Raw genomic sequence first — 23,385 nt, forward strand, 5'->3', positions numbered from 1 at the left:
TATTTCTATTTGATCCTGAAGCATATGCCAAAAGAACTCACCAAGACTGCAAACAAATTCTTCCAAGTGCGCCTCCGCTTCCAGTGACTTCATAGAAAACATCTGCGTGTTATTTGAAAATTAATCCTTTTCCATCTGTGTATCCTGTGTTTTGGACTCCCTTTCCTTCCCAAATATCCTGAATTCAAGGTATCTAAACTCCTGGAGCAGTTGTCCAGAGGAGGAGAAGCAACCGCCCCTCCCCCAACCCCTGGGAGCAGACAGGAAAAGAATTATCCTAAGGAATTGTTTAAAAACCCAGACGCAACAGAAAGAAATAAAACCATGGCTGCATACGTTGATGTCCCAGGGGTCCAACATTTAACCTCATATGGGCAATAATTTGTTTAGCATTAAACTAAACCAGTTTGATGAACTCAAATGCCCTCGGCTCAATAGACAGGACTCTCAGAGGAGCCTGTGTTACTTCCCTCACTTAAGTGCAGATTTGTAATAAAAATCCTAATGCCAGTTCCATGCTTTTTGGACCTATAAGAACCTAACCACTTGGAGAATCATATTTGAGAGGTCAGAAAACTCCACAGTTAAAGATCGGTTTATAATTTACGAAGAAAATAGAAAGTTTTGTTTCTCTGAGTTGAAATTTGACAAGCACGGCGGGAAATATTGCTGGGTTTTGGCATAAGGTTTTGTGCTTTCCTCATAATTTGAGACCTGAGTGAAGCCTGAGACTTCGGGGATCATTTTCTGGGAAAAATCGGGCAATTCAGTGCAGAGAATTTTGATATTTTTGGCATTTTTTGAGGTGTAACAAACACAACTCGGGATCCGAGAGGACACTCTGAGGCTGCCAGCGAGGCGGGCTGGACAGCGCACCAATCACGGCGCAGCTCCGCCCTATATAAACGGGCGGGCGCAGCGGCGCGGCCCGAGTCCCGGCCAGTGCCTCTGCTTCCGGCTCGAATTGCTTTCCCAACAATCGCCTTCAACATGTCCGAGACTGCGCCCGCCGCGCCTGCTGCACCGGCCCCTGCCGAGAAGACGCCGGTGAAAAAGAAGGCCCGTAAGGCTGCAGGTGCCGCAAAGCGTAAAGCGTCTGGGCCCCCGGTGTCCGAGCTCATCACCAAGGCTGTCGCCGCCTCCAAGGAGCGCAGCGGCGTGTCTCTGGCTGCGCTCAAGAAGGCGCTGGCGGCCGCGGGCTACGATGTAGAGAAGAATAACAGTCGGATCAAGCTGGGTCTCAAGAGCTTGGTGAGCAAGGGCACTCTGGTACAGACCAAGGGCACCGGCGCTTCGGGTTCTTTCAAGCTCAACAGGAAGGCGGCTACCGGGGAGGCTAAGCCCAAAGCCAAGAAGGCGGGCGCGGCCAAGCCCAAGAAGCCCGCAGGAGGGGCTAAGAAGCCCAAGAAGGCGACGGGGGCGGCCACCCCCAAGAAGAGCGCCAAGAAGACCCCAAAGAAGGCGAAGAAGCCTGCCGCGGCTGCAGGAGCCAAAAAAGCAAAGAGTCCGAAAAAAGCGAAAGCAGCCAAGCCGAAAAAGGCGCCCAAGAGCCCAGCGAAAGCTAAGGCGGTGAAGCCCAAGGCGGCTAAACCAAAGACCGCCAAACCTAAGGCAGCCAAGCCAAAGAAGGCGGCAGCCAAGAAGAAATAGGAAGTTGCTTTGGCCTAAGGCTTAGAAGCTCGACACAACCCAAAGGCTCTTTTCAGAGCCACCCAAAGATATCAGGAAAAGAGCTGTTGGCACGTTTTAAGGGGGCGTGGTTAGGAGTGAAAGGCTGCAAGTGAGGGGCGGCCCTCCCTGGGGTGGGTCGTGATGGCCTCGGCTGTTACAATGTGACAGTCCCTTTAGGAAACTGGTAAGAGTGCGGTTAGACTGACCAGGGAACAGGCCTGAGCGTAAGCTTGTTTTAGGCTCCAGTGTGCGGAGAGTGGAGACCGCTGGTTGAAAGTCCCCACTTCGCCCCAAAGGGCGCGGTAAGGGAGAGCACAAACTCAGGTGCAGGAAGTCTCCCCCCACTGTATCAGGCACTACGTTCTGTAGGTGTCTGGAGACCACTAAAGTGAAATTTAAATGTTTACCCCATTGCACGAAAGATGGTTTATCATTTAATGAGCCACTTGCATTTTCTTTGCTTAATAAGAAGGGCATGCCGACAGGCAAAACTGGCAAGTTTGCGGGAAAAATACTCCCAAGTATTTTAAGCATCATGGTTAATAAGTAACAAAAATTATCAGGACTTCTGATAGAGGACTAAGAGGTTAAGAATTGTGAACTTTTAAGAGGGTGACCCAGCCCAGCACGTTACGTGCAGGTAGTGGCTACTTATTGGTTAGCTGCCCAGGGCGCGGGGTAATGCGTTTACGAGCTTGTCCACCAGCTCCAGCTGGACATTAACACGGTGACTAGTTGCGGGACCCGAACCAATGCACGAAGTTATCCAAAGGAACAGAGAAGTTGCTTTCAGTTACTAACTTAAAGCTAGCGTGTTGTCATTTCCTTTCATCTGCTTGCTGTGAAATACACAGTGCAGGTGCTTCAAAAGGCTATTTGTACTAGCTATGGGTAGTCTAGTCTAGACCCGTCTGATTGGGTCAAAGCACACTAACTAAACAGCCAATGAAAAGGTAGACCTGCTAGTATCATTTACATTCCTGTTTGTGACGCCACAATAAAATTAATCCAATCATGAGCGAAATCTTACTAACCTAATTTGAATACCGCATCTATAAGTAAATGTGGCCTCAGCGGGGGCGACTCTTTTCCCAGGTGTTAGCGTTAGTGTTCGAATTTTTAACGCTACAATGCCTGAACCCACCAAGTCCGCTCCGGCCCCGAAGAAGGGCTCCAAGAAGGCGGTGACCAAGGCGCAGAAGAAGGATGGCAAGAAGCGCAAGCGCAGTCGCAAGGAGAGTTACTCCGTGTACGTGTACAAGGTGCTGAAGCAGGTCCACCCGGACACCGGCATCTCGTCCAAGGCTATGGGCATCATGAACTCGTTCGTCAACGACATCTTCGAGCGCATTGCGGGCGAGGCGTCGCGCCTGGCGCATTATAATAAGCGCTCGACCATCACTTCCAGAGAGATCCAGACGGCCGTGCGCCTGCTGCTGCCCGGGGAGCTGGCCAAGCACGCCGTGTCTGAGGGCACCAAGGCTGTCACCAAGTACACCAGCTCCAAGTAAACTTGCCAAGTAAGCGTCTTTACACCTAACCCCAAAGGCTCTTTTAAGAGCCACGCATGCTTTCAGCAGATGAGTTGTAATCCTTTCATTCCAAAGGCTATTTCCGGATGTCTCCTGCCAAATTTAAAGCTTCACTACTGTTCTTTAACTAATACAGCCGCGTAGAAAATACTTATGAGGAACTTAGAAAATAACAATATGTGCTGTTAATTGCGCGCTCACAATGGGCAAGTACACTTCCATAGAGCCATGATACCACATAACCAGATACCAATTTGCACTGAAAATGCCATTTCAAGTGTGCAGCTTTCCTCTTCGTGTGTAGGTCTCCAAGTTGATCCTAAGGTTGATCCGGAATTTGGCGATGACCCCTTACCCAGAGCACGAAGGCGCATGCTCTGACTTCATTCTGCTCGGAGCTTTTCCATTTCTTTCCTTTTTAAAAAAAAAAAAAACATATAGACATGTATTTCTGGAAAAAATGCTGAAGGAAATGGGAGTTTTCACTGAAATGTTACACAGGTTTTTCTGGTTTTCTTGCTTTGTAATTGGTGCAGTTTCTGCTTGAAGCTCTGGGCAGCGGGTGGGGGAGGGAGAGGAGGAGCCTAGGCACCGAGGAAAGGGAAAGGGAAGCCTTCAAACCCTGTCAGCTACTGTATCTTCTTTCCCAGAAAGTCATATTTAATTTATAGTCCTTTGGGGGCAGCATTCAGCTTTAAAGTCCTCTGGGTCACAAGAGGGAAGCACAGTACTCAATCAGTTAAGGCGCCTGATTGAGGTCTGAGGCCCCCTTTTCAGCACCCTCTCCGCTTTACCGGATGTCCCAGAGCGTCAAGGACGGAGAGGAAGTAGAATGAGAAGGAAAGCCTTTTCTGGCCGGTAGGATAGGGGTAAAGGTTTTCACTGCTGAGGAATAGATTCTGTCGGGAAGCTAAATCTCTGAAAAGAGGTCCAGAGGGGCTGGGAGGAAGTGGCTGGGAGGAGAGGAATCAATGGTCAGAGGTCACCAAGAAAATTGCCAGGTAGATGAGGCTGGGCTGGGAATGAAGTGCTGGTTGAGATGGAAAATTTAGGTGGAGGGTATTGTTGGCTGAGGGAGGAATGAATTTAGAAACTCTAGGGTTCTCACGATCTCCCAAAGAAACAGGGATTCATGGATTATGGGGATAGATTTTTCCATAATATGGCAAGCTGGGTACTTGGATGAACGATTAAAATCCAGAATAATATATTTTTTAATTTATAAAAGCAAGGAAGAGCCACCACAAAACTAAGGAACTCTCGGTTCCAGGGGCTTGGCCCACGTGAAACCCCAAGCACCACAGCCGACTTCACCCAAACTTGCGCTTTGTTTTTTAGGGTGTTATGTGACGCCTGGCCATGGTGGGGAGCATGATAAGAACTCTTTCCCAGTGAAGCTGAGACACCAGACCAAAATGAACTAGAAATAAACACACAAACACACTCACCATAGATGATGGCAAACAGTCTGCCCTGAACGTTGGTGCTGAGTAGATTCCACTGCTGAGAATTCGGACTACAAGCCAGACTTCACACTTAGTTGTTTCAGCTTTAATACCACAAGGATTCAAAACACCCAGGCTGAGAATTTAATTTAGGGATATCCCAAACTGGTCTGGTGCCCCTGAGCACCTTGGTAAAAGCAAATACAAATCCTCTCTGGAAGCATAAGCTTCACTTTAGGCCTCAATAAATCTTCACAGATAAATATCCAAGAAAATGAATGAGCAGCTTCACAACCGAAATTAACCAAACACACCATGAAATAAGGCACCATGACCAAAAGCAACAGACAATGAAAGCAAAAGCACAAATTAACAGATACAGACTTCAAGTGCCTAACTTTAATATCTTAAAAAAATATATATGTGCGGGATTAAGAGAATACAAAGAATGATCACATAGATTTGAAAAAAACAAATAGAAATTCTAGAAATATATATACATTTATTTCTAGAATTTCTATTTGTTTTCTATAGAAACAAATGTTACTATTCTATAATTAATTATATATATAATTATATATAATATATATAAATATAATATAAACATAAATTTATATAATACATATAAAATTATATATATAACAAGTTATATATATACATATAAAATTATAACAGAACTGAAATTAAAAGCTTACTGGATGATTTTAATAGCCAATTGGACCCAGCTGAAGAATTTTCATGAATTATATAACCAGAACACAAGGAATTATCCAAAATGAAAAGAGACGAATGTAAAAGTGAGTTTAAGAGATCTGGAATTACTAGTAAAATTGTCTGGCATGCATCTAATCATAGTAGCAGGACACGCAGAAAATGATGCAGATGTGAGATTCAAATGATCATGGCTGACAGTTTTTTAGAATTGATGGATTACTCATACAATGAAAAATAAATGTAGTGAAAAATGATACAACAGAAAGGGTTACTGTGTGACACTAGCCATATACATTCTTACAACAAATATAATGCTGATTTTCATAGGGTTGTGCCTTCTAATCTGTGTGGACACGTGGCATCAGACCAAAGCACTGTTTGAAATTCGTGGGGGGAGAGGACTTGAGTGAGTGATTATTTATATGCATTTTGTATCTAGCTAAAAATTCTGTCAATGCTAATCCATATTTAATGGGCTATCTTGATTTTCATTGCATATAATACTGTCGTTAGCAAATAAAAAATCTTTGATATTCTTTCCAATAACAATTTCTCTTAATCTTTTATCTTGTTATTGTGTTAACTAAAATCACAAACTATTTCATATTAGACATGCTATTAGATGTCACCATCTTTTTTCTCCTTTTCATGGAAATAGCTTTGTTAGTTCATTATTTATAATAATACCTGTGTGTGTGAGCACGTGTGTGTGTGAGAGAGTAGTCTTTATTGTGCTAATGTAGTTTCCTTTTAATTCTTTTTTAAGAGTTTTTATTAGGAATGATTTATGAAGTTTTGTCATCTGATGAAATAATGTCCTTTTACTCCTTTAACCTTTTGCAGTAAAGTACATGTAGATTTTCTAATGTTAATCCATGCTTCCAGTCCTAGGACAAATCTTATTTGGTCATGTTGTATTATTATCTTAAATAATGGCTGGATAAATTTTAATATTTTACGTGGATTTTTAAAATCTCTACTATTCATATATAAAATCATTCTATGATTTTCTCTTTTGGGTTTACCTTCATCAGATTTTGTCCTTAAGGTTATGGTAGCTTCATAAACTTCACTGTAGGGCTCTCCTTTATTATTTACTGCTTTATAATAAATTATCCCCAAACTGAGCAGCTTAAATCAATGGACATTTATTATCTCATTCAGTTTCTGTGATCAGGAATCCAGAAGTGACTTAGCTGGGTGGTTATGACTCAGGGTCTCTCAGGAGGTTGAAGTCAAGATGTAAGCATAGGCTGCAGTCATCTGGAGCATAGGCTCCAGACTGTAGCTGGAGGATTCCCTTCCAAGATGGCTTGAATGCCATGTTGGATGCCAGACAAGTTCCTGGTGGCTGGTGGCAGGAGGAACTCAGCTCCTTGCCACATGGACCTCTCTGGAGGGCTAAATGACGCTTCAAAACACGTTAGCTGTTATCCCACAGAAAGAGAAATTATATAGAGAAAGAGAGTGCCAGGAATGCCTTCTGCGACCTAGTTTCGAACATCATACACTGACGCTTCTGCCACTTTCTATTCTTTAGAAGCAAGTCACTTAAACCTAGCATATATTCAGAAGGGGAATTAGAATCCACTTTTGAGGTAAGGATATTTTAAAAATTTGCGGACATATTTTAAAACCACCACGTCATTCTTTTTATGCTTTAAATACTTGAATGTAGAAAGTATTTGTGCTTTAAAGATTAGATAGAAATAAGTTGTAAAATCACCTGAACTTAATACCTTTATACTTGGTAGATTTTTAGGAATTCCAGCAACCTAGACTGTAATAGACCACTATCCACAGAGACAAAGTCAATAAAACTCCCACATGATGTCCTGATGGACTTTTCTCTGAGATTGTAAAGGACAAAATAGCGGCCTCTGCAGTTAAATAAAACATTATCTCAGCACATGGCAGGTTTTTTTTTTTTGCGTTACGCGGGCCTCTCACTGTTGTGGCCTCTCCCGTTGCGGAGCACAGGCTCCGGACGCGCAGGCTCAGCACCCATGGCTCACGGGCCCAGCCGCTCCGCATCATGTGGGATCCTCGCGGACCGGGGCACGAACCCATATACCTTGCATCGGCAGGCAGTCTCTCAACCACTGCGCCACCAGGGAAGCCCAGCAGGTACTTTTTAAAATAATGAATGAATTGAATTAATTCATCTGAGAAATCCTAAACTGCAATCAGGAAAGCAAATCTCTGGTGCACGATTGTTTTGGAATGTCCAACAAACTAATACGTTTGGTCTTTTTGAAAAAGAAAACAAATTAAAGAAGAAAATAAATATAGTAAAAAATTAAAATTTCAGAAAATACTGTGGTATATGAAAATAGGAGAAAATAGAGCTTCCCTGGTGGTGCAATGGTTGGAAGTCTGCCTGCTGGTTCAGGGGACACGGGTTCGAGCCCTGGTCTGGGAAGATCCCACATGCCAAGGAGCAACTAGGCCCATGCGCCACAACTGCTGAGTCTGTGCTCTACAGCCCGCAAGCCACAACTGCTGAAGCCCGCTCGCTTAGAGCTGGTGCTCCGCAGTGGGAGAAGCCACCGCAATGAGAAGCCCGTGCACGGCAAGGAAGACCCAACACAGCCAAAAATAAATAAATTAAAATAAAAAAGAAAATAGGAGAAAATAATAATAAAGAAAATGGTAATGAAATTTAAAATTGACAAGAAATTAAAGGTAACATAAAAATTTATTTAAAATATAGGAGTGAAGATTGATGATGAGTAAAAAAATACAATGTTTCAAGTGTAAGGTAACAGATTAAGAGTTAGCAGAAACTCCATAAAAGAAGAAACTAAAGTGAAGAATTCAGTTATGAAGGTTTATAAGGAGATTCTTTTTTTGTGTGTGTGTGGTACACGGGCCTCTCACCGTTGCGGCCTCTCCAGTTGCGGAGCACAGGCTCCGGAAGCGTAGGCCCAGCGGCCATGGCTCACGGACCTAGCCACTCCGCGTCATGTGGGATCCTCCCGGACCGGGGCACGAACCCGCGTCCCCTGCATCGGCAGGCGGACAGTCAACCACTGCACCACCAGGGAAGCCCTATAAGGAGACTCTTGATGTGTGTCAAAATGTCCTAGCAAATTGTGCCATGCAGTAGTTAGCATATTTATTTATAAATCAATTTATTTAAGAGATAGTCATTGAATGTGTCTGGGCTAGTCACTGGCATGGGCACTGGAGATACAAAGAGAAATAAGGTTGTCCTTGACTTCCAGGAGCCCTCAGTTTTGTAAGATCGTCAAGGAAGCTTACAGTTAACTGCTTTCATTTCCCTTTATCTTTCACTAAGGCCCAAACAAGTGTTTATCACTCTTTGGAAGTCTGCAGTTAGGTGAATAGACTTAGGCTCATGTGGGAACTACCAAATTCATTAAATTAAGGCAAAAAAAATCATCCCAATATTTGAGTGATAAAAAAATATAGTAATATTAATACCATTGTGGGGCTTCCCTGGTGGCGCAGTGGATAAGACTCCACGCTTCCAATGCAGGGGGACTGGGTTCGATCTCTGGTCAGGGAACTAGGTCCCACATGCATGCCGCAACTAAGGAGCCAGCAAGTCACAACTAAGAAGCCCACCTGCCGCAACTAAGACCTGGTATAACCAAATAAATATTAAAAACATAAAAACTGCATATAAAAATAATAATAATACCATTTTGACATAGCGCAGAGCTAAGAACAGTCCATAAGGCTGCACTCACACATCTGACACCAACTTTAGGGTTCAGAGGTCTCTCCAAAACTACTCTCAGATTAGATAATTGATTAGAAGGACCCACAGAATTCACTGAAAGCTATTATACTCAAGGTTAGGGTTTATTATAGCAAAAGAACACAAAGCAAAATCAGCAAAGGGAGGAGACACATGGAGCAGAATCTAGGACGGTTCCAAACTCAGAGCTTCCGGTAACCCTTTCCCAGTGGAGTCATGGAGTGTTAACACCTTCCTGCAACAATGTGTGACAACACAATATGTATGGCCAACTAGGGAAACTCACCCAAGCCTTGGTGTCCAGACTGGATCTTTAGTATCCAGTTCCTCTGGATCTAGTACAGATATGGTATGGCCCAAAGCACCCAACATAAATGATCCTATTACACTATCCAGTGTAGCTCAATGCCTCCTGGTAAACAAAGATAATTCTTATCATGCAGGACATTCCAAGGGCCTACAGATCACATTCCATCAAAGGGCAAAGGCCATACCCCCTTGGATAAGGTTAATTCTGAACAAAGTCATAAGAAAAACTATATTTTTACAATTTTGAATTAGATATCTATCGACTGTAACTTGAGTTCTACAACTATTTGCTTTTTATGATTCTCCTGTCACATATTTCTGCATACTTAGATCAACTGTGAACCCAGAAATTATAAGGAGATTTCTTTTGGAAGACTAATTTTTGTACTTTATTCAGATGAACAACTTCAGCAGTCTTCTCGATTCATACTCCCAACTTCCCTCCAAACCCTAGCTGCAGGAAAAGAAGACTTAGGAGAGGTAGAGTTCAACTTTGGGAAAAGTTTGGGGAAAGTTTCATGTTGGTGGCATGGGCATTTAGTGCTAAATAGAAGAAAAGGCTCCTTTACATGAAAAGCAGCATTTGAGTGGCTCTTCCTTTCATAAACCATGAAATTTGCCATCATGCACAGGGAAAAGGAATTGTAGAAAACTAAAGGAGTTATGCTTTAGAGTTTTGTTTAAAAGTTTTAACAGTGAATGTTAAGCTGTATTTCATAAATACAAAACAATATCACAGCCAAATTATAGCTATTTTTTTTAGGAAAGAAGGAGGAGGAGCATGGGGAAAAGAGAAAGGTGAGAGAAAATGAGGAGTCAGAAAAAGAATGGAAGAAGCAAACTACTACAAAAGGGAGGGAAAGGGCCTAGCGACCAAAGAGAAGCCTATAAAAGACTGTGATAGGAGAGAGGCAGTGGGTGGACAGGCTTAGTCATGTGTTTGGTATTTCAGCTGGGTATAATACCTGTTACATAACTGAAATATTCTCCACATTTCTTGGGTTTTAGGTTGAGTGGATTAATTAAAATGGTATCATATCTGGGACACTTTCTCTGACCAGCAGATGTAAAATGATACCTCCCTATCCCATTTTTTACTTTCCTCCATTCATTCTTCTTTGTTATACTTAGTACTTATTGACATAAGTTTGTTTATTATTTGTTTCCCCTCCCCATTCTCAAGATTGTAAGCTCATTGGAGCAGGGTTAGTCTTTTTTGCTACTGACTCCCTAATGCCTTGACTGTTTCAGACACAGTAGGCTGTCAGTAACCATTTGCAGCACGACATAATTAATTAATTAATTAAAATACACATACGTCTGCAACAACAGGAATAGAGGCCAGATCTGGTTGTTGAAATGGTTCAATTGAATGAGTGACTCTTCTGGGTCTCACTTTCTTCATCTATACAAGGAGAATAATAATAACGCATTACTTCTTAGAGTTATATTAAGGATTGAGATAATTTGTGTAAAGCTCTTAAAACAGTTATAGTCATTTCGTAAGCACTTAGCAGTTGTTAGCAATTGTTATATTTTCCTTAATCTCTGAATTAAAATGAAAATCAGAGTGACTAATTGTCTTCAGGTCAAAAACTAAAGGGAGAGAATATAAGCTTTTGAACTATTTGAATTCCACCCCAGTAAGCGTAGTTGGGAGACTTGAAACAAAGATTACATTATTGAGAAATATCTCTTGACTGAGTATGGTTTGAGTCATTACCTGTTAATGCTAATAATGACTAAAGTGTAGGTAACACTGGAGCAGAGATTCCTCATAGCACATTATACAAGTGTATGTAAACAGAACCCTCTTCTTTGTATAGCAGATATTAATGTTGATGGCAAAATGGCACCTAATATATAAACCTTTCTTATTTCTTCAATCAGGGGAGAGACATGAGTGCAGAGAAGAAATGAATGCAAACAGTAACTGAAAATGAGAATCTGGCCGTAGAAGTTATGAAGTATGATGTCTGACCTGCCTGAGATGATAGATTAGTGTGTATGTCCCACCAAAATCCTACCCATCCTGATTTGCTGCACACTGACTTATCAAAAGGAGATCACTACCCGAGTGGAAGAACCTAAACAAGGTGTTTTAGCTTTTTCATTTTATTTTTATTTACATAATAAAAACAGAATTTACTTCTGTTACAGGCGTAATTACTGGGAACTCATTATTTACCGTGGACTACCTTTGCTGGGGGAAGTCTGAAAGGATAGCAAAACATTTGTAAATGAGACGCTATATTTAATAAACTCTATGGATAATTGAAATTCCGCTTTCATTGTTGATTCAAATTCTTCTCCTAAGACCTTCCCTTTCTGGAAAGACAATTTATTTATATTTCAGTTTATTTTCTGGCATTAAGTTCTGAGTGGGTAAGATCTAAGAACTGTTTTGGCTTTGTTAACAATCTCGAAGGTAAAAACTTAGTTTAGCTAAGCTGACATTTAAGAGGTCACCTTCAACATCTGAATTAAGGGGAACACATTACTTCTCACCTGAAGGATTTTTTTTCTTTTTTTTTTGGCCGCGCCTCGCGGCTTGCGGGATCTTAGTTCCCCAGTCAGGGACTGAACGCGGCCCTCGGCAGTGAAAGCTCGAAGCTCTAACCATTGGACTGCCAGGGAATTCCCTTGAGGGATTTTTAAAAACAGATTGCTGGGCCCCACCTCACAGTTTCTGTTTCACTAGACCTGGAGTAGGATCCAGTAATTTGCATTTCTAAATTATCAAGGTGGTGCTGATGCTGCTGGTCGGGGATCACACCTAGAGAACTGTGCTTTAAATTACGACTTGGGATGTCCCTGAAATGATACTACCAAATAGCCGCACAAAACTGAAAAATCACCTTGAGGTTTAAACTGGAAGCGTCAAGTCCTGAAAATGGGCACCTCCTTCCGGTACAGCCACGCAAGGGTGGAAAGAATAACGTGGCGTTCCACGCCGCCTCTGTCTGCTCCCGCCCGTAGCCACGCCCCCCCACGCAGGGTCTGTCCAAGGGCCGTCCCGCCTCGCCGCTCCACGCCGGCTCCCTCATTGGATCGTCTCACCCAACCTCACGTTCCGCGGCTTCTCCCAGAGCTCCACGTTACGCATACGCCACGTTACGTCACTTCGGCTCCCCCCACCTCCCCGCCGCCCCGGGGGTCTCCAGTAAGCTGCAGGCTTCCGCCAGCCGCTGCGCGCGCGAGATTTCGCGTGGCAGCCACCTGCTGATGCGCAGGCTTTGCCAACCCAGCTTTTCACCGCTGGATACTGGAGAGTCCGAACAGTCCATGAGGACGTGCGCAGATTAAAACGGGGAACCGAGCAGTTTGAAGACCGAGAAACAGGGCAGCAGCCCTCCGGTAGTTTTTTTCTCCTCTCTCGACTTTTTCTGAGCTGACGCTTTCCCTCATAACTAATCCCCTGGACACCTTTCTTGCACCACCCCTATTTATTATCAACACATTTCTAGGGCACTTTGTGTGAGGATTAAGTGCGTGTATATGTATGTGTGTGTGAATTATTACTTCCCACTTGAATAACTATATGTGTTTTAAATTTCATCTTGAGATGCACGCGGGGCCTACATTTATTAGGCTACGGTAGAGACAGACCCTACGGCCCACAGTACTTTTAGAGGCTTACGAAAATATTTTAATATCTTCTAAAATCAGAATTTAAAATAAACTTTTAGGTCGATGAAAGCGTTCTGTGTAATACTAATATTTTAGTGTTTATATAATTTTAATAATGTTATTATTTTTCTTATAATTTTCACGGAGGAGAGGGCCCAGGAAGGCAAAAGTGCATAGGGCCCGCAAAACAGAATGCAGCCCTGGGTGCAGTTTGTACACAACCATCTCCAGTTACTTACTTAAAAATTTTTTTTCTTTTGGCATACACCTAGACACATTTCCAAGTGCTTTCCAGATGTCAACTCCTTTAATACTTGTAACACACCTATGAACTATTGTTATCCCAATTTTATCCAGATAGACTGAGTCACTTAGAGCTTAAAATAATTTATCCAATGTCATCTAATTAATAAATGGCAAAGGGGATTCTGACCCAAGCAGCTTAGCTCCACGGTCCCTGCTCTAAACCATTGCACTAGAGACATTATCTCTTGGTAACTCTAAGCAATCCGAATCAATCATAGCAGGTAAAATTTAAAGCAAACTAGCCAGGCTACTTTGAGCCCTCTTCTTGCCTTTGCCTACAAAGATTTGAACAAATGCTTAATATAGTTTCTGACAGCTCAAGGTCTGATGATCCTAGCCTCTCTTAGGTTCCCTGCCCCACTATTTCTTTTTTTTTCTTTTCTTTTTCATTTGTTTTATTTTGTTTCGGAGAATCATCTTCACTATTTTTGCTCATTAACATGAATTTTACAGTGCTTTACCAAAAATACAGTGCTGTTTTGTGGCATAACATTGAATTTTTAGCTTATTTTTGAGTTTATGAACATTTTAGCATATTGAGTCATCACAAAACAAACATAGTATAGTGTATGTCTCTTAATTTGAGTGAATCTTGTTTTGTATCCTCAAATCGCATTTCATAGTTTTATTCATACAGATGTGGAATATTTTTTCCTGGACTTAGAATCCTTAGAAAGTGTTGTTCTGTTGTAAATGATTTCTGGTTTTTCTGTTTCAATTCCAGAAAAGCCATAAATTTTTATGTGGTGCTCATGTAGCAACCAACGCTCTTAAGCTCTGTAAGGTCTAATTGTTTGTTCATAGATTTTCATGAATTTTTACAATGACATATTATTGTCAGACAATAAAGATAACATCTTTTCTTGTTGCATCCTTACCCTCCTTACTTGTACTTGTCTCATGATATTGGCCAGACCCTTGGTGCCATGTTGAATAGGAGTAGTACCACCAAACTTTTGTCTTTCTTTTGACTCTTTGGGAATCATTCTAAAATGATTACACTATTAAATGTTGTGCTCACTGTAGCTACTCCTTATGAAGTAAGTAGCTACTCCTTATTCTTCTAGTTTGGTAAAAATGTTTATAAAGGCGGAGTGTCATATTCTAACAAATATTTTCCCAGTACCTATGCAAATGATAACAGTTTTTCTCTATTAATTTCTTACACTGGCAGATTTGATGTTAAACTTTTCCTCCATCCTTGGAATAAACCCTATACGATATACTATTTTTTTTTTTTAATAATATGGTCTCTTGGTTTCCATTTGCTTGCATTTCAAATAGAGCTTTTAAAAAAAAAATGAATTTCACGAGTAAAGTGAGACTATAATTTTCTCTTGTCTCTCTCTTCCTTTCTCCCTTTGTTCTAGGTCTGTGTTGTTCCTGTCCAGTTTAGGTAAGTGTACACAATTGCAAAAGAAAAAAAAGGAGAGCTATTTTTCTATTGAAATGGCTTCTGTAAAATAGGGATTATCAATTACTTAAATTCATTAATAATTAAATTCATTAATTAAATTAAATTAAATTAAATTCATTAATAGCTGTAAAACCCAGTTATGCTTGATATCATTTAGATTGAAGAGTACAGGAGAGTTTTTTTTTAACTGCCTGTCATATTTCCATAATCATAACTTGTTTATTCAACCCATTACTTAATTTTTTTCTTGAAAATTATCCTTTTCTGTTAAGTTTAATTTTTTGTAAAAGTTATTCATAGCATTCTTGTGGTTCTTTATATCTCTTTTTTGGTAGCTACTTTCCCTTTTCTATTCCTATGATTTATTCACACACACTCTTCTTTTTTCCTCATTAGTTTTTCTAGATGTTTGTCTATTGTTGTAAGGTTTTTCAAAGAACAAGCTTGTGGTTTATGGATTATCTCCATTTTTTTCTTTAATTTTTTTTTTTTTTAAATTTCAGGTCAGGGTTGACATATTTAAAATAATATGTCAATGTGAAAATCCATGAGAATCTATAAACAATGAGATCTAATAAGAGCTCAAGAGGGTTGGTAAATATGTGCACCACATAAAAATTCATGACCTTTCTATATATTAGCAATGACCTATCTGGAATTGAAATAGAACATCATTCACAACAGTACAACACATTTTAAGAATTCTAAGGCTGATTCTTTCTACTTTGATTTATTTTCCTCTTCTTTTTTTAGCTTTTTTTGTTGAACACCTAGTTTGCATATCTTTAGTGTTTCTTGTTCCTTAATATATGCATATAATATTATATATTTCCCTTTTAGTACAGCTTCAGATACATCGAACAAATTTTATATGTATTATTCTCATTCATATTTCTCTCATAATATTACATAATTTCCCTTATGATATTCTAATCCATGGTATTTAGAAGTGCACTTTTAGTTTCCAAGCATATGGGAAGATTGTTTTATTTTTACTGTCTTAAAAAAAATATTTTCTATTGCTCTTTAATTAGCTGATAAAAGAGTGCCGTATATATGAAACTGTTTTTTTTGTATCCATTGTGACTTTTTCTAAGCTCGGTGTTGAATTTTTGAAATTATTAAATGTGTGCTTTTAAAAATTGGACAGTCTCTTTGTGTTAAGTGCAGGAATCACAGATAGATCAAGTTTGTTCACTGTGTTGTCCAAATCTTCTATAACCATACCTGTTTTTCTTTGCTTGTTATGTGAATTTATAAGAGTATTATAGGAAAGCTTGCCCTACAGCTGTAAACTTGAAGTTCTCTTGCTGATTCTTCCAGTTGTTGCGTATATAGTTAGTGGTTGTGTGGTCAGGTGCATATAAGGTCCTGAATGTTACATCTTATCAGTGGATTTTTATTTTATCATTATGGAATATAGCTCTTTTTTATTTCTAGTTCTATTTTATTATTTTTTTAAGTTTAGCCTGGTTTTGATGGTCCCTTGTTCCTTGATTGTATTATTACATTTTTATTTCTTCAAACTTCCAGTAAATAGTTATTTTATAGTCTCGGTAATTTCAATATCTGAAATTCACTGCCCGAGGGAAAGAGAGGGAATCTAAGGCTCTTCTTTGTTTGGATGCCTGACCCTCCACAGTGTCTGTTTTCCTCTTCGATTTGACAACATTTACTATAAGCTTATATTTGGACATTCCAAGTTCCTGGTAGAATGCCTGGCACGTAACAGATGCTAAATAATTACTGAATAAATAAATCACAATCAATCTGTGTACAGTATATCTAGAGAACTTGGGTTCACGATGCTTCCTTCCTGAAGGGGTTTACGTTTGCCTTCACAAGTCACTAGGAGGCGCTATGAACCTAGGTTACTAATTTCAGGAAGCTTTCACTGAAACACGGCGGGGGGGGCGGGGGGCGGAAGGTTGGGGAGCCTGAGGAATGTTAGGAAAAAATGTCAAATTCAGGGAGGACACCTCTCTGCAGAAAGGAAAGATGGTACTGAAAGAACTAAGAAGCCGGTTTCAGACAAAGATGATGATGATGGTGGTAATAATAGAAATAAAGTTAAAATAAATGTGTTAAACACCGGATTCTTAATTTTTAGTAAGTTTTTGGGTTTTTTGTTTGTTTTATCATTTCAGTAGTTAGACTGAAGAACTATTTCTGACCCTCTTTTGTGGCTAAACTGGATGTGATTTTCTCCTTTCCAATTCGAAGGTTTTTAGCCCTATAGGCTATGAAATTCTTTTCTTTCTTATCTCCCTTCAAGTGATGTAATTTTATTTCCCTGCCCTTTGTTTTTACGCTGTATTTCTGCATTTTCTGTACAGTGGGAAACACTGTACTCGGAATTGTCTGGATCACCGCCTATTTTTTTCTCAGTTCTTCCTTTCCCTCTCACTGGATTCAAATGTAAAGATACAGCTTTTCCAGGAGCTGTAAACGGGCCTTGCAAATCAGAGACTAACCGTGCCACGAGCTTTGCCTCCTTGATATTTCAAAACACTGGAGAGAGTTACTTTTAGTTTTAAAAATTAACAAACTATTCTGAATTGTTATAAACGAATCAGAACTCATTATAAAATAGGTTAACTAGATTAAAGAAGGTGGCCTGATTGCTGGAAAACTCTCAGGATATGACCAGTGAGACAGTATATCTGGAATGATTTATTTGCGTGCAGACCTCAAGACGAACGAATCAGCAATTGCATAACTAAGTCTTCATTTGCATAACGTTGTCTACAAATAAGCAGGATCCGGTGGAACGGACACCGTTTTCTTTTCTTTTAGAAGACATCGACGGTACAATGCCTGAACTAGTGAAGTCTCTGGCCCCAAAGAAGGGCTCCAAGAAGGCGGTGACCGAGGCCCAGGAAAGAGATGGGAAGAAGCGCAAGTGTAGCCGTAAGGAGAGCTACTCCGTGTACGTGTACAAGGTGCTGAATCAGGGCCACCCGGACCCTGGCATCTGGTGCAAGGCCATGGGCATCATGAACTCGTTCGGCAGTGACATCTTGGAGTGCATCGCGGGAGAAGCGTCGCGCCTGGCGCATTACAACAAGCGCTCGCCCATCACTTCCAGGGAGATCCAGACGGCCATATGTCTGCTGTTGCCCGGGGAGCTGGCCAAGCACGCTGTGTCCGGGGGTACCAAGGCTGTCACCAAGTATACCAGCTCCAAGTAAATGTTTATAGCCACTTTTCAGAGCCATTTCACATTTTCACAATCAGAGCTGCGCACTAGCTTGTGCGGTTTCGTGAACTCTGGGATTTAAATTAGTGTCAGGGGTAACGCTTAGCAAAGTACTTAAAAAGCAAGAGATCCTCGGGTGGCAAATCTACTGTATATGGTTTCTGACAACTGTTCCGCGTACGAGGGTTCCCAACGGCTAAAGTGAACGTGCACTGAAACCACTTAGTGCTAACCCCAATCCTTGGAGCTCTAGGTCACCTTTATAAAATTTGTACAGGGTGCTCTCTGGGCTGGAATCGGTGCTTTGTGAAGCTCTGGTCTTGGTTTTATGTAAAGCGTCAGGCTGTAACGTCCAGGAGACCACAGTTATGTTTGAAAATCCCACCGTCTAAAACCGGAACTTTCTTAGTATGACTTTGGAGGGTCTTCCGCCTAGGTTCATTTGTGTGGATCTAATTCCTTTTCCTCACACTCCCTCACCCCCAGCCCTTTGCCTAGGGCTTTCAAGTCCTGGCTGAACATTTTATCTAAGATTCTTTACAAGCATATTATGTTGGGTGGCTGCAGCTCTCCAGTAAGGGGAAAATAGTTACTAACTTTTTATTTTCTTTTATCTCTTTCCTGGTCATTAGATTTTTGTTTGAAGAATGCAGTCTTCTCCCCACTCTCCTGACTCGTTTTACAAACTAGACCTGTAAAATTCACAGAATTCTGTATTCAGCCGCCTGTCTTCTCACTAGAGTAGCCGCATAATATAAAGATTGGCTCTGCCGCCTCCAATCTGTCCTTTTCTGTCCCTGGTGAGCTCCCTTCTGAGCCCATCGCCCTATCCTGCCTCCATATCTCCTCCCTCTGCTCGGTTCAGAAACTGTGGAGGGATCCTGGCAAGGAAGAAGAGAGGGACCCAGGGTCGGCTCAGAACGCAGAGAGGAAGAACTGTGGAAGTAGAGATGCTTTTTAATGTTGTGAGCTGAACACTGAGGTTTGGAAGCCTACGGTTTGTGATCGCATAGTGCCCAAGAGATTAAACCCCGGGAAATAAAGAGCAGGGCTCTTCCCTCATTTGTCCGGAAACTGCAAGGTAGAGGTGTCCTTCAGGAAGTCAGGAGAAAAAGGTTCAGTTGAGGGTACTTCACCCATAAATGGAAATGCCAAATCCACCCAAGCATTGCTATCAGTGTCCTTGAGAAACACTCCTAGCCAGCCTCCAGGGCCAGTCTATCTGGTCTCCATTTTATTGTCTCAAAAAGGTAGATAATAAAATAAGCACGAAGATACAAACAAGTCTTTATTTTCAGGTTACTGAATTACAATTCGACTGTTTCTGATCACCTTGACTTTAGTCTGAGGTAATTCTGAAACTCCTCTGTTCATAGGGTATTTAGTTTCCATTCCAGAGTCACTGTGAGGGCTTTTTGTTTTTTACCTGCTCACAGCCTTTGGATAATCACCCACCTCACAAAAATCAAAAATCTGTGCTATGGCCCCAAGCCCTGAAAAGTCTGGCCCTCACCTAACTCTCCAACCCAACCTCAGAGGATTCTTTTTCTCCCTTTTGTTTTGTGTTGCTTCATTGTTTTTTGGTTGTTTGTTTTTTTTCCAGACCTTTGCCGTTTTTCTCTGTCTGAAGTGCCCCTGATTCCACATCCATCCCCAGCACACACACAGTTTATTGATCAACAACTTCAATTTCAGCTTAATCATTATTATATCCTTGGGGAAGTTGGCCTCCATTGTTAAAGGCTCTCACAGTCACAAACAACTGGATGTATACCCAGCCCCCCAAATTAATCATTACTAAGAGGACATGGGACCCTTAGGATTGATGTGGTTGAATCAGAACCCCATTCCTGAGGCTAAGAGAGGGACTCTGCCTTCCCTGGAGCACAAGACAGGGAGGAAAGGGACACCTCAACAAAATTAAGTCCGTATTAGAAAGGAAGAGGGCAAATGACTTTGGGCAAGGCACTTGCACTGCCTGATGTAAGGGCCTTCTAGGCAGACAGAAGGAGCACCCACCAAGTTCATTCATATTCAAGTGCCAAGCACTAAATTATGTACTGAGGACATAAAGCACTTGAGTGTGCATCAGAATCACCCAGAGGGCTTCTTAAAGGACAGATTGCTGGTCCCATTCCCAAGTTTCTGGTTCATTAGCTCTGGGGGAGATCTGAGAACTCGGCTTACTAAAAAGTGCCCAGCAGATACAGTGCTGCTTGTTTGGTAGGAGGCTTTGAGAACATCTAATATATGGTGAAGAACAAGCTACCAAAGCCCCTGCCCACATGAGCTTCCTGGTGGCAAAGATAATTGTATGATAGAAGAAGGTGAAGGGTGTAGATTCCACATTGTTTGTAGACGCCAAACAATGAAGTTTAAATTTATTTTGCAGATGACAAAAATTTATAGAAAGCTTCTGAGCAGGGACTGACATAATTGGCTCGAGTGTTAGGAAGGTGTCTCTAATGGCAGTAGAGAAGCGATTCCATTCAGTATTTTGTCAAATATTGATTGGATTTCCTCTGTGAGAGGCCTTAGTTACAGTGGTGAGACAGACAGGCTGATCTTCTGGGGCTGATATCCAAGTGGGAGGAGAGAGATAATCAACACATTGATAACTCAGCAAGATATTTCAAATAGAAGTTCTGAGGCCTGTGAAATTATTTGAAATAAAACCAGGTGCTGTGATAGTAAGTACCTGATGCTTTAGATAAGGGAACCCACAACCCAGGGAATAAAAGTTCCAGGCCAAGGCAGGGAGGAGTTTGTGCTCAAGGAATATAAGGTCTGTATGCTAGGAGATTAGTAACGTAAAGGGGTAAAAATGAGGCTGGGGATTAAACAGGTACCTGAACATGTTGGACCTTATAGGCCAAAAGAAGGCACCAGATTCTTATTGTGTCATGGGAAACTCTTAGAATTTTTAATAACTCTAGCCACTATGGGGAGAATGAATTTTATGGGATCAAAAGTAGAAAGAAGCAGGGAATAAAATTGAAAGCTTATTGCAATAATTCTGGTGAAATTATTAGAATTAGATCTAGGAGGAGAAAGTCAAAAGGATTTATTGAAGAGTTAGGTTTTATGGGTGAAGAATCAAGTAGCTAACATTTGTTAGCCCTTTATATGTTTAGGAAACTATGCCAAGCTCTTTAGAAACATAAACTCACTTCATCTGCTCAACATACACATTATCTAGATGCAACTTTTCTCTCCTTTTAATTGAGCAAAGTGTGGGGCTGGTGTTAGACCCAAGGCAGTGTGGCCCCAGAGGTTCTGTGCTTATCTACTTCCCTGCGGTGCTAATAAAGTTCTTGGATAATCACGAATTCTAGGAGAGGATGAGTTTTCTGAGACTGGAACATGACAATTTTTAAATCCCCTTAGCCAACTCCATTGTGGATGTCAAGTGAGTAGTTGTATATGTGAGTCTGGAATTCAAAGGCAAATGGGGACTGGGCATAGAAATTTTTGAAAATTTTGGAAATAGATATTTTAATGTTGTCAGCATGGCATGAGATTGGAGATTACCCATGGAGGAAGAATAAAGAAGTGAGTTTATCCTGGAGGCATTCCAAACTTTAGAGAAAAAGAGACAGCAAAAGATTCTAAAGAGTGACAAGTGAGTTTGGGAGAAAATCAGGAGAGCGGAGTCAAAAAAGTCAAGAAAATAATGTATTTCACCAAGGAGGACATGACCAAGTTGGTGTGATGTCTAGAAGGCTAAGAACAAACATGAGCTTTGGATATAGTTAATAGAGATCCCTGGGAACTCGGGTTATGGGACTGAAGGGAGGCCCAGACACCATCTGGGACAACTTCGGTACTCAATTATTACTTCTTTCCTAGGAACAGCTCCACTCAGGGCTGAGCGCCATGTGTGGCCATTATGTTTTTACCCTCTGTCTTGGGCCATCATATTTGATCGATGCAGGCATCTGCCCAGCTGGATCAATCAGATTTGTTTTCCTAGAAATTAGGAAAAGGACCTGAAGAAAAAGACAGGACCAAGTATTCACTAATTGCTTAAGTGTGGTCAGCAAACTTAACTTTCAAGAGAATTTTTTTTTGTTTAAATAATCTGGAATTGTTTTTTTTTTATGTTTACATCCAAAAGAACTTCCATTAATGCACTTGCAACTTCTTAAGAATATATGTAAACTATATTTGTCAAACATATGCATAAACACATAATCCTATGTTTTCACTCAGTCCTCACGAAAATATGAATTTTCGCCTACATTACAGATAAGGGAACAGTGGTTAGTAATTTACCACAGACCACAAAGATAGAAAACGGTAATTCAAGACTTCAAGTGTATGTCTTCATGGTTCAAAATGTCACTTTCTTTTTCTCTGGGCCTCTGAGAAATGTCATGAGAAATAAGAATGCTTATAATAGCAATAATAATAGCCCAAACATGGAGCATTAACCATGTGCCATGCACTGGCCAAAATGCTTAACAAATATTAATGTTATTCACCCCCAAACATGTAAGATAGGAACTACTGTTGTCTCCATTTATAAGGAAACAGAGGCATAGAGCGGTTGGTTAAGACACAGAGACAAAGAATAAGCATCCCTCTGTACAAGCTTTCCAGCTCCTTTTTATCTCTGAAAAGGGGTGTTGGGAATGTTTCTTGTAAACTTAATAAATGATTTATTCAATGACATAGACCCTGTTGAATATATTTATCAAGACTAGCAATGGAAGACAAGTTCAAAGGGCCTTAAGAAGAAATTCATGGACTTCCTCCTTAATCAGGCTAAAAAATAAACACCCCACTGTTTTTATTTACTTTTAAATCTCATGAGATACAGTCATTTTGGGCCTTCAGGCCTCTGAGAATCAAAATTTTTCCAAATGGGCTATCTTGCATTCTGAGTTATGAAGTGTTAAGACCTGATCTAACTTCTCGAGAGTATATAGGTCTATTGCACATAGTGAATAAATGGTGACAAATTTACTCTTTTTCAATGTGTTCTTTATGCATTTTGTCTGTCCTTTCCTCTCTAGCCTTAACTTTTGGATCTTTACACCTCAGACTCTAAAATCCTAGACTCCAAGCTGTTGACAGGAATCCATGGAGCTCTGGGTATTCCTTTTATGAGCCCCATGAAATATCTATCTATGTCCAATATGTGTACTTTTTACCAGTTTCTCAAAGTTTCTCCACATGTTAAGAACTACTCTCCTCGGGGAAACAGTACTCTGAAATATCCAGATTACAACTGCTTAAGACATATGGATAGCCCACCCACCCATCTCTAATGCGTAATGAGCCCCTATTCTGTGTTCTGTCTAGCATGGAACACAGTGGAAGAGATGTCAAGGAGAGAGGCTCACTTGGCATTAGCTTTCTTTGAAAGAGCTTTCTGGCCAATGGAAGGACAGTCATACTGGTAAATAAGTTGAGAAAACCGTATTTGGTAT

General features: G+C 40.9%; 3 protein-coding genes and 1 long non-coding RNA gene across 5 annotated transcripts; 3 read left to right on the forward strand and 1 right to left on the reverse strand.

The window, feature by feature from the left end:
- Positions 1–944: 944 nt before the first annotated feature.
- H1-4 (H1.4 linker histone, cluster member) lies at positions 945–2,401 on the forward strand. The gene has a single exon (XM_019945132.3). It carries the CDS (start codon positions 991–993, stop codon positions 1,648–1,650), a length of 660 nt encoding a protein of 219 aa, XP_019800691.1. The 5' UTR covers positions 945–990; the 3' UTR covers positions 1,651–2,401.
- A 387-nt stretch (positions 2,402–2,788) lies between these two features.
- LOC101327784 (histone H2B type 1-M) lies at positions 2,789–11,678 on the forward strand. Its single transcript, XM_004316276.4, has 2 exons — positions 2,789–3,191; positions 11,289–11,678. The coding sequence occupies exon 1, from the start codon at positions 2,802–2,804 to the stop codon at positions 3,180–3,182; it is 381 nt and encodes a 126-aa protein (XP_004316324.2). The 5' UTR covers positions 2,789–2,801; the 3' UTR covers positions 3,183–3,191; positions 11,289–11,678.
- LOC109551542 (uncharacterized) lies at positions 9,175–12,390 on the reverse strand. The gene is made up of 3 exons (XR_012334366.1): positions 12,257–12,390; positions 10,717–10,803; positions 9,175–9,324 (listed from the first exon to the last, which is right to left on the reverse strand). It is a non-coding gene; the product is annotated as an uncharacterized lncRNA (long non-coding RNA).
- Positions 12,257–22,622, forward strand: LOC101327496 (histone H2B type 1-L-like). 2 transcript variants are annotated; one of them, XM_073810446.1, is made up of 4 exons: positions 12,257–12,755; positions 14,705–14,730; positions 17,548–17,938; positions 18,583–22,622. In XM_073810446.1, the coding sequence occupies exons 3-4, from the start codon at positions 17,565–17,567 to the stop codon at positions 18,638–18,640; spliced, it is 432 nt and encodes a 143-aa protein (XP_073666547.1). In that variant the 5' UTR covers positions 12,257–12,755; positions 14,705–14,730; positions 17,548–17,564; the 3' UTR covers positions 18,641–22,622. The 2 variants fall into 2 exon arrangements, with proteins under 2 accessions (XP_073666547.1, XP_019800697.1); XM_019945138.3 differs by having other exon boundaries at positions 12,282–12,755; positions 17,548–22,622.
- Positions 22,623–23,385: the final 763 nt, after the last annotated feature.

The sequence above is a fragment of the Tursiops truncatus genome, chromosome 10 (genome assembly GCF_011762595.2).
Source record: "Tursiops truncatus isolate mTurTru1 chromosome 10, mTurTru1.mat.Y, whole genome shotgun sequence".
Lineage (NCBI taxonomy): Eukaryota > Metazoa > Chordata > Mammalia > Artiodactyla > Delphinidae > Tursiops > Tursiops truncatus.